The sequence below is a fragment of the Theropithecus gelada genome, chromosome 11 (assembly GCF_003255815.1).
Source record: "Theropithecus gelada isolate Dixy chromosome 11, Tgel_1.0, whole genome shotgun sequence".
Classification (NCBI taxonomy): domain Eukaryota; kingdom Metazoa; phylum Chordata; class Mammalia; order Primates; family Cercopithecidae; genus Theropithecus; species Theropithecus gelada.
The window spans coordinates 15,179,829-15,190,283 of NC_037679.1; the positions used below are offsets into that span (position 1 = coordinate 15,179,829).

General features: G+C 50.2%; 1 protein-coding gene across 1 annotated transcript; it reads right to left on the reverse strand.

Annotated features, from left to right (window-relative positions):
- Positions 1-1,301: 1,301 nt before the first annotated feature.
- Positions 1,302-9,263, reverse strand: LOC112634589 (extended synaptotagmin-1-like). Its single transcript, XM_025402204.1, has 16 exons — positions 9,114-9,263; positions 8,636-8,791; positions 8,335-8,511; positions 8,094-8,176; positions 7,934-7,982; positions 7,736-7,825; positions 7,509-7,604; positions 7,168-7,239; positions 6,994-7,080; positions 3,558-3,698; positions 3,251-3,405; positions 3,050-3,148; positions 2,830-2,961; positions 2,646-2,751; positions 2,347-2,396; positions 1,302-2,151 (listed from the first exon to the last, which is right to left on the reverse strand). Exons 1-16 carry the CDS (start codon positions 9,117-9,119, stop codon positions 2,112-2,114), a joined length of 1,539 nt encoding a protein of 512 aa, XP_025257989.1. The 5' UTR covers positions 9,120-9,263; the 3' UTR covers positions 1,302-2,111.
- Between the last annotated feature and the right edge of the window lie 1,192 nt (positions 9,264-10,455).

The window sequence follows — 10,455 nt, forward strand, 5'->3', positions numbered from 1 at the left end:
GCCAGCTAGAACAGCAGGCCTTGGGCTGCATGCCCAGCTAGTATCTAGAATTTTTTTTTTTGAGACAGAGTCTTGCTCTGTTGCCCAGGCTGGAGTGCAGTGGCACCATCTCGGCTCACTGCAAGCTCCACTTCCTGGGTTCACGCCATTCTCCTGCCTCAGCTTCCCGAGTAGCTGGGACTACAGGCACCCGCCACCACACCCGGCTAAGTTTTTGTCTTTTTAGTAGAGACAGGGTTTCACTGTGTTAGCCAGGATGGTCTCAATCTCCTGACCTCGTGATCTGCCCGCCTCAGCCTCCCAAAGTGCTGGGATTACAGGCGTGAGCCACTGCACCCGGCCAGTATCTAGAAATTTGACAAGAGACCTTAAAAATTAAGTTTCTCTGCTCTGTTTTTGGAGTTTTTTCCCCCTATGATTCTAGAGCTGGAGTTGGGGAATGGAGCAAATAAGACCTTCTTGCTCATAGCCAAGGCCTGGGGTCCTCTTACGTTGATGGGAAGGAAGTGGAGATGGCAGAGGAACCAGCAGTGAATACAAAAGGGTCACTGAAAACATAGAGGTTGAGTTTGTGGACAATGTGGAGTTTAAATTCAGTTTTTGCTAATTAAGCAAATTTTGACAACTTGTGGAACTGAGCTTAATCCTTTCCCCTGAGTCTTCCCTCATCTCCCAGTGGGCAGCATCCTGAGGTTTGTATTTTTCAAGAGAAGATGGTAGTCTCCCTGAGGCAGTTATGAAATCCCCACGTTCCTATGCCAGTGACCCTGTCTTCAGTAGTTCACTCTGTCCATCTCTCTGCTTTCAGTTGGCAGAACAGATGGAGCACAGCTTCTCTAGCTTGCACTCCAGGAAAGTTCCTGCAAGGAGCAGAGTTCAAAGTGAACAGATGATGGAAATGGGTGTAGCTCCTGTCAGATGGGCCTGAAGCCCTTTTGAATGTACCTGAGCATGCCCTGATGGCACGGAGACACCAGGAGCCTGGGCAGTGGCACAGAGCTCCCAGGTTTACCAGGTTTAGGAATCCCTTCCCTAGAAAGCCCATAGTGGTCAGCAGACAAGTTGGATGGGTAACAGAGTTCATCACTGTGACTGGAAATGAGTCTCACCTGAAATGCAACAGCAGCTACTTTACACAGGTCTCGTGACCATCCTCAACATTCTTGGTGGCTGCAACCTTAGTAGGCTTTGACCATTAATTAAACTGACACGATTCACGAATTGGATAAAGGCTTTTGACAGTTGGAATAAACATCAGGTGGGTAGATTGATTCCCCATCCTTAAGGAAAAGAACCACAGCTGGTTTAAGTATGATGTTTAATGTAAGATACAGTGGCTTGGCGGAGTTGGTGCAAAACTAAAGAGTACCAGATTCAGTTCTAGTCGGTGAGTTAGCAGCCTAGGCACTTGGGCAAAAAAATTGGCCCAGCTGTCCCAAGTCCTCCAAAGCTCTCTGTGTATCACCAGCTAGGAGCTCCAAAACTGATATGCCACTACTTGGAGGCTTCGGTAGAATCCAAGTGTCCCCAGCTTCCAAAGTGACAAGAGACTGGCCCCAGCCATCAGAGCAGTAGAATTTTCAGGACAGGGTTGAGAAGAGTGGGGACAAAACTGGACATGGGGGCCTGAGCTGCTGAACATTTGCTACATGCAGTAGTCTAAGAGACTCACAGCTGGAGAGGTTAGCCTGTCCACCTTCCCACCCATGTGTGGTAGGGAAGAAGGTGACCATCTAGTTAAAGAAACAAAGATCCTTTCAAAGCTGTATTTGGCATAAGCTAATACCACTGCTAGTGCTGCCAGTGGCCAGGCACAGATACTGGAGGCCCTGAGGAATTGGGAGGAAGGGAGAACAATGTGCAGGCAGAGCAGGAAACAGCCAGCTCAGGTCCCCACCCCAAGGGCCCAGAAGGATAAAGGCCATGCAGTAAAGGGAACATACGGTTCTTCTCTTTGGTCAAAGGCCCGAATATGGGCCTGTTAGGTGAAAGGGCTGAAGGGCACAGGCTCTGCCCTTGGACCCTAGCTTTGGGCTCATCACATTGAGGCGGTGACAGAGCGAGACGAAGGCAGGAAGACAGAGCAGAGTCAGGCTGGGACTCGCCAGCTCCTAGGAGCTGCCCTTGTCCTTGTCGTCCATCAGGTCATACCTGTGAAAACGAGAGGGCTCATGTAGAAAGATGACTCTTGTGTCGTCTTATTTATAAATGAGACACGATCCAAGGGCTTCGCTACTTCATAAAATCAATGGTTCTCTGCTGAGATTGTATCTTTTTTTCCTTTCCTATGATTGGAATTTCTCCCACTGAAATATCCAGACCACCCCCACCCACGCAGACACTCACCACCGGGCTACACCCTGGGAAAGGTCTGTCTCAGCTAGGTCCAACTGCACCTGTGTTGGAGGATGGTGGGGGAAAGATGTTATCTTTTTATTTTTTGAGACAGGATCTCATTCTGATGATGCCGTTTTGAAATCTCCAAAGACCTTACTCCTTCATCACATACTTGTCGCAAACCATTGCAGAGGTGACAGAGTCACCTCTAAAGGATCACCTGGGGTACTTCCTTCCTCACAGGGACTATAACCTTGGTACCAGCAGCTTCCAGCCCTCACCTCTGCCCTGCCATCCTGCCCTCTTACCTTCCCCAGCAGCTCACGCTCTCTTGACATGAAGGAGGAATTAGACTTGACAGAGACATCCAGCTTTCGTCTCAGGGCCTCATCCAGGGGGAGTTCCCACTCAAACCTGGGGTAGGACTGGGTGTTAGGGGCCAGGAGTCCTTTCCAAGGCTGCCCTCCCTCCACCTGAATGCCACTGACTGACCGTTCATTAAATTCAGGACTCAGGGTCCTCTTCTTCTGTGAGGTCTTCCTCTTGGTGCCTCGGTTCTTGTCTGGCAGCAGCAACAGTGACACATAGGGATCAGGAGGATCGCGTCCATTCTGTCGAAGGGCCCTACAACAGGAGGATGTAGGTGATACGGTAACCCGAGGGAAGGGATGGAGGCGACCTGGAGGACGGGAGGGAAGGGATGGGGTCTCACCGGCAACCATGAACAATGCTGACCAGCTTTCGTTCTTCACTGTAGTACCACACAGTCAGTTTCACCTGGCCCAGAGGCCCGGCTGGAGCTTCGAGGGGACTGTGGAGAAATATCAGTAGGTCTGGGAAAAGCTAGAGCCTAGTGAACCTGTAATACTTTTTATTTCTGACTGCATCCCACCTTCCTGTGCCAGCCCTTTACCTGTCAACATGTGTGAGGCGCTGCCGGAGCTCTGGGGCTGAGGAGGTGATGTGAGGGGGTCCCCCCCAGAGCTCTGGTTCTTCACTCAGGGATGAGGAGCTGTGGCTGTAGCTGTGGCTATGAGCTTCCACTCCTGAGTGCTGGGACACCAGGATCTAGGGGCAAGAAAGCTGTGAGCTAGGCAGAGTTCTCTCAGTTCCCTCAGTCTAAGGACACAGCCCTCTGTTCCCACCCTCCTGGGTGTCCCTCAGCTGTGAAGGCCCTCCCCTCCTCCCTCTCATCCTGCCCACCATCTCCTGTCACTCACCCCTAGCTGTGCTCTCAGTAGCACCTGCCCCTGACCACTGCTGAGTGTAAACCAGCGGTCCAAGCAGAGCTGGTCAGCCACGAGGAGCTCTGAGAGGGGCAGGGATAATGAGCCCAGCAGGCCAGTGCCCTCACCCCGAACCTGTGGGGCAACAGGACCATGATCAGGAGGCGAATGCATCCACAAATGAGTTAATCCTGGTGGTAAAGGTCCAAACGCTTGCACTCATAGGTGGTTTGGTGAGATTGCCCTTTGAGAAAGGCAGGGAGGCCATGGTAACAGTTGCTAGTCCCTCTGTCCTTCCTTCCTGTTTTTTTTTTTTTTTTGAGAGGAGTTTTGCTCTTGTTGTCCAGGATGGAGTGCAGTGGCGCCACCTGGTCTCACCACAACCTCCGCCTCCCGGGTTCAAACGATTCTCCTGCCTCAGTCTCCTGAGTAGCTGGGATTACAGGCACCTGCCACCGCGCCCACTCGATTTTGTATTTTTAGTAGAGCTGGGGTTTCTCCATGTTGGTCAGGCTGGTCTCAAACTCGTGACCTCAGGTGATCCACCCACCTCGGCCTCCCAAAGTGCTAGGATTACAGGTGTGAGCCACTGTGCCTGGCCTGTCCTTCCTTTCTTTTTTTTTTTTTTTTTTTTTTTTTGAGACGGAGTCTCACTCCGTCACCCAGGCTGGAGTGCAGTGGCCGGATCTCAGTTCACTGCAAGTTCCGCCTCCCGGGTTTACACCATTCTCCTGCCTCAGCCTCCCGAGTAGCTGGGACTACAGGCGCCCGCCACCTCGCCCGGCTAGTTTTTTGTATTTTTTAGTAGAGACGGGGTTTCACCGGGTTAGCCAGGATGGTCTTGATCTCCTGCCCTTGTGATCCGCCCGTCTCGGCCTCCCAAAGTGCTGGGATTACAGGTGTGAGCCACCGCGCCCGGCCTTGTCCTTCCTTTCTTAACCAGAGTAGAGTGGACCATCTTTACCTTATAAGCTTTCAGAAAGTATACCAGTAATACCTGCACAGAGTACAGAAAACAACAGTAAAAAGAGAACTAAATGTTTCCTGCCCATCCTACTCCCAGTGCTATATTCCAAATGTAACAACCTTTAAAACTGTCCTGTTTTCTTTGTTCTCACAGAATTCTAATGTGCTTGTAGTATCTATTGATTCCCTGCTATAAAAGATGAAGAATTGAGCTCACTTGTACTTCCTTTCTACTCTGCTAGCATTAAGTTATGTTATTTTAAATTCTACTAATTTCGGTCGGGCATGGTGGCCCACACCTGTAGATGGCTCATGGCCATCTTTTGTCTCCTTCTCACCCTCCCCACTGGTTAAGAGATCTCACCCATGACTGCCCTTGCGAGTGGTTGCTTGCTCATGATGTTCCAGTAAGAGGGCAAAGGAGGAACACCTCATGGGCAATAGATTTGTTTTCTGCATGTCTTTCCTCGATGTCCTGCAGAGATCTCAAATTCAAAAATTCCCTCTCTGTGCACTCCCTAAGTCAGCAACAGCACCCTTATCCATCCAGTCACCCTGTGCCAAAAACCCCAGAGTCTAGGCTGCTCCTTGCTCCTCCACCTGCTCCATATCACAGCAATCTTCCAATCCCATCAGGCTTTAGTCGCTTCTTGCTTTGACTGCTCTAACAGTCTCCTCACTGATCTCCCTGCCCCCAGTGTTGTCCCTCTCCAGTCCATTCTTTACCCTTTTATCCCCATGATCTTCCCAGAATGCAAATCTGGATACATGACCTCTCATTAAAGGCTTGCCTGGCTGGGTGCGGTGGCTCACGCCTGTAATTCCAGCACTCTGGGAGGCTGAGGCGGTGGATCACCTGAGGTCAGGATTTAGAGACCAGCCTGACCAACATGGAGAAACCCCGTCTCTATTAAAAATACAAAAATTAGCTGGGTGTGGTGGCGAGCACCTATAATCCCATCTACTCGGGAGACTGAGGCAGGAGAATCGATTAAACCCAGGAGGTGGAGGTTGCAGTGAGCCGAGGCCGTATCACTGTACTCCAGCCTGGGCAACAGAGCAAGACTCCATCTCAAAAAAATAATAAATAAAGGCTTCTCTAAGCCTTAGGATAAAATCCGTATTTCTAGCATATTATTCAACAGCCCCTCTGATCTTGCTCTACCTGCCTCTCTGATCTATAATAAATATGCCTTCTCTCTCCTCCATTTTTTTCTCAGCCTAACGAGTTTTCCTGCTCTTCTTTCCTTGGTCCGAAAGAACTGGTAAATCTACCCTTAGGCTGGGGCGCGGTTCTCATGCTTGTAATCCCAGCACTTTAGATGCTGAGGTGGGCAGAATGCTTGAGTCCAGGAGTTCGAGACCAGCCTGGACGACATGGCAAAACCTCATCTCCACAAAAAAATACAAAAATTAGCTGGGTGTGGTAGTGTGCACCTGTTATCCCAGCTGAGGGGGGAGGATTGCTAGAGCCCAGGAGTTGAGGCTGTAGTGAGCCCTGATTGCACCACTGCACTCCAGCCTGGGCGACAGAGTAACACCTTGTCTTAAAAAAAAAAAAAAAAAGGCCAGGTGCAGTGGCTCACACCTGTAATCCCAGCACTTGGGGAGGCTGACGTGGATGGATAACCTGAGGTCAGGAGTTCGAGACCAGCCTGGCCAACATGGCGAAACCCTATCTCTACTAAAAATTGGCTGGGCGTGGTGGCATGTGCATGTAATCCCAGCTATGCTGGTGGCTGAATCAGGAGAACCTGAACCACTTGAACCTAGGAGGCGGAGGTTGCAGCGAGCTGAGATGGCACCATTGCACTCTAGCCTGGGCAACAACAGCGAGACTCTAGTCTCAAAAAAAAAAAAAAAAAAAGACTCTACCCTCAAGCTCAGGGTCATCTAAAGATGCCTTTCTATCTCCAGCTTTTCCCCCCCAGCCTGAACCCTTCCTTTCTTCCCCACAGTCCCTTTTACCTCAGTTATCATTCTGGAAGTTTTATCTGGTTATTTTTCTCCCAAAACAGAGTGTGAGCTCCATAAAGATAAGAAGTCAGACTTTTGGCTGGGTGCAGTGGCTCACACCTATATTCAAAGCATTTTGGGAGGCCAAGGTGGGCGGATCACCTGAGGTCAGGAGTTCGAGACCATCCTGGCTAACATGATGAAACTCCATCTCTACTAAAAAAAAATGCAAAACTTAGCCAGGTGTGGTGGCGGGCGCCTGTAGTCCCAGCTACTAGGGAGACTGAGGCAGGAGAATGGCGTGAACCCAGGAGGCGGAGCTTGCAGTGAGCCAAGATAGCGCCACTGCACTCCAGCCTGGGTGACAGAGCAAGACTCTGTCTCAAAAAAAAAAAAAACAAATAAAAACCAGTCAATCTTTTATCTGATCTCTGAATGCTCTGTGCCTGGTTTACTGCCTGGCCATGGCAGAAATTTGCTAAATATTTGAAGAATGAATTTACAGTACCTGCAACTCCAGGCTCTCAGTGTATGGTTTCCTGATGAGAAAAGAGGCACTCTCATCCCAGACAGGGGCTGAAGTTTGTGAAACAGTCTGGTGGAGATGAGGGCTTACTATCAGCGGCTGATACTCTTATTCCTCTTGTCCCTCCCATTTTTACCCTGCAGCATTTCTTCATACCTTGGTTTTATGAGAAGTATCTCCCACAGTGAGAGTAGCATAAGGGTTGGGGGGCTTGGTGCCTTTTCGCAGCTAGAAAGAGAATACTGTGTTAGTCTTAAATTTGGACCTAGTTAGGCAGATCGCCCTCACAAATTATATCCATAGCCAGCAGCCATGTCTCCATTATTACTTGGCAGCCACTACCCCGTGGCCTCGAACAGATAATTTTTCCCACCCGTGCACCACCCTCAGAAAGAGAGGGGCCATTTTTCCTATTCCAAATACTCCAGGAGCATCCAAACCAGAGGGAGGTGGAAGAAGGGCCAGGAAGTTATGGGGCGTGGGGAGTGGGATCTCACCGGCAGGTCCTCTGCCCGCTCCATATAGACGGATAGCAGGGCCGCGGCCAGCTCCGCACTCTTCTGAGTCTGGATCAAACTATTCACCTGCAGCACCTGTTGGGGGGCACACGGGGCTGGGGAGTGGTAACTGACACCTTGGGTTCTGGCATGTGGCCTGAACACTAAGAGAAGAGCTCATCCTGCCCCATCTTGGGTCTCTTCCTTCCTCCAGTCTCCTGCCCTACCTCCTCTAACTCAGCAGCAGTGGGACGGGGGGTGAGACGCTCCAGGCGCAAGTGCAGGCGGCCAGATGGGACATCCTCCAGGGTCAGCCACTGTGGAAGTAGGCAGGGTGAAGACTTGGGGATATGCAGACAGGAGAACTATGAGAAGGAGGCAAGGGCAGGATCAGGAGGGGTCGTTGACTCTAATTCCATGCTCACCTCATCAAGGAAGCCACTGTTTAAGACTGTGGTGAGACTCACTTTACACCTGTGGAAGAGAAAGATTAAGACAAAAGCTAGATGGTGAGAACCAAGGAGGCCAGACTCCATGGCCTAAAGAGCCCCAGCCTGTTTTTCACCTAGACTCCTATGCTCTCACCTGCCCAGAAAATCATCCTTGTCCAAGTCCTTGTCAAAGACTTCAACCTCTAGCTCTTGGCCTGGAACTGATGTGACAATCACCTAGTGGGAGACAATAGTGCAGATGAAAGAGGATTCTCTCCTTTTCCTCTGCAAACGACCAGACCCCCCAGTCAACTGAACCTCAGAGGTTTCTGGACCACTTTTGGGATTGGGGAAAAATGGGGCAGAACCAGGAGTCACAGCCATTCAATTCTGACCTCAAAAACCTCATTCCAGCGGGGATTGAGATCTTCCCGAACAACATGGCTCCGGAAGCTTCGTCCTGCCAGCTTTAGTTTGACATAGGGGTCTGACTTGCCCTTCACCAGTCCCCCCAAGAAACGGTCTTTGGCAATCAGGTCCTGGGCCTCTAATACATGGATCCGAAGCACATGCTGCAAAAGGGACAGGGCAGCACCAGATGGCAAAGGGAGAGAGACCTGTCAGAATCTGCCCTGAAACAGGCTTTGCACACTTAGCAGGCAAACAGACCCTAGTCCTTTCCAGATATAGACTCACCTCAGTCCCAAACTGGCTATCAGGAGTAGTGTGACAGGGTCGAGGTGGGGCATCCACACTGCTGCCTCTCTGGGGACTCTCACTGTCCACGTCCCAAGCACCAGGACTACCAGGCACAGTGGGGAAGCATATTTCTGATGAATCCAAGTACAGGATCTGGGAAGGGTAGTGTGATGTCAAATCAAAGAAGTGCAGCTCGCCACTAGCAGGCAAGGCATGTGGGGTGGGGTAGAGGAGGGGCTGTGACAGGGGAACTAGGTGCTGCCTTGGCTGGGCTCATCTCTAGAGGCTTCCCTCCACACCCCTTCAACTCATAAGCCATTCCTTCCACCAGTCAGATCAATATGTTTTTGTGCCTGCTTGGCACTTCTACATGTATTAGTTCATTTAATCTTAGGAGGCTCCCTTTGCTTACTCTTAATACCAAAGAATGAACAGGCCTTTCCCCCACACCTCAGTACCTCCTCCGTTTCCATACCCTCATGACTAGTTTAATGTAGAGTCTGGAGTTTGGGCCAGAGCTGCTAAGCTGGAACCACTGGTCCAGGGTGAGTTCTGGGGCAGTCAGCAGGCGGGCCAGAGGCAGTGTCAGTGCTCCTAAAGTCAGGGCCCTGGAATCATCCTTCACCTACAGGAACAGGAGGAAGGACTATAGTGAAGGGATTAGGGGAAAGGACGGCATACTGTGAAAACGATAACATGGCTCCAGCTTCATTCCTCTCTGGACCAATCACAAACCTCCTGCTCCACTCAGGGCCACCTTTTTTTTTTTTTTTTTTTTTTTTTGAGACAGAGTCTCAAAAAAACCTGGAGTGCAATGGCGCCATCTTGGTTCACTGCAACTTCGACCTCCTGGGTTCAACCCATTCTTCTACCTCAGCCTCCCAAATAGCTGGGACTACAGGCGCATGCTGTCATGCCCGGCTAAGTTTTCGTATTTTTTAGTAGAGACGGGGTTTCGTCGTCTTGCCCAGGCTGGTCTCAAACTCCTGAGCTCAGGCAATCCGCCCACCTCGGCCAGAGTCATCTTTTATAGTACTCTGCCCAATCCATGGCCTCCTCTTCCACCTTTGTTCATTCTGCTCTCACTATTTGGAAAGTCCTCATTCTCTTCCCTCTGCCTATTTAAATCCTACTCATCCTTCAAGACTCAATTAAAATCCTACTTCTTGCTTCACAAAATCTCCCTAGTTATTCCAGCCTGTCCCTTTCTCTGACCCTCCTTAGTCCTATACAAATTCGTATGTAACTGTTATTCTTCTGTTCTGTTTTTTTTTTTTTTTTTTTTTTTTTGAGACAGAGTTTTGCTCTGTCACCCAGGCTGGAGTGCAGTGGCATGAAATCGGCTCACTACAACTTCCACTTCCCGGGTTCAAATGATTCTCCTGCCTCAGCCTCCCAAGTAGCTGGGATTACAGGTGTGCGCCACCATGCCCGGCTAATTTTTGTATTTTTAGTACAGATGGTGTTTCACCATGCTGACCAGGCTGGTCTCAAACTCCTGACCTCAGGTGATCCGCCTGCTTTGGGCTTCCAAAGTGCTGGGATTATAGGCATGAGCCACTGTGCCTGGCCTTGGTTCATATGTACTTGTTGAATGATTTTATATATGTGTCTTGTCTATGAAACTGGCCAGTAAGCATTGTGAAGGCAGACACTACGTTTAGTGCTTTTTCTATGACCTTTAAAATGCTGAATGTTGCCGGGCGCGGTGGCTCAAGCCTGTAATCCCAGCACTTTGGGAGGCCGAGACGGGCGGATCACGAGGTCAGGAGATCGAGACCATCCTGGCTAACACGGTGAAACCCCGTCTCTACTAA

Coding starts and splice junctions, on each gene's coding strand:
- LOC112634589 (XM_025402204.1), bottom strand. Junction 7,826..7,933: donor ACAGTGGCTTCCTTGATGAG/GTGAGCATGGAA, acceptor CTACTTCCACAG/TGGCTGACCCTGGAGGATGT. Junction 3,699..6,993: donor CTGAGAGCCTGGAGTTGCAG/GTACTGTAAATT, acceptor GTTGCCCCACAG/GTTCGGGGTGAGGGCACTGG.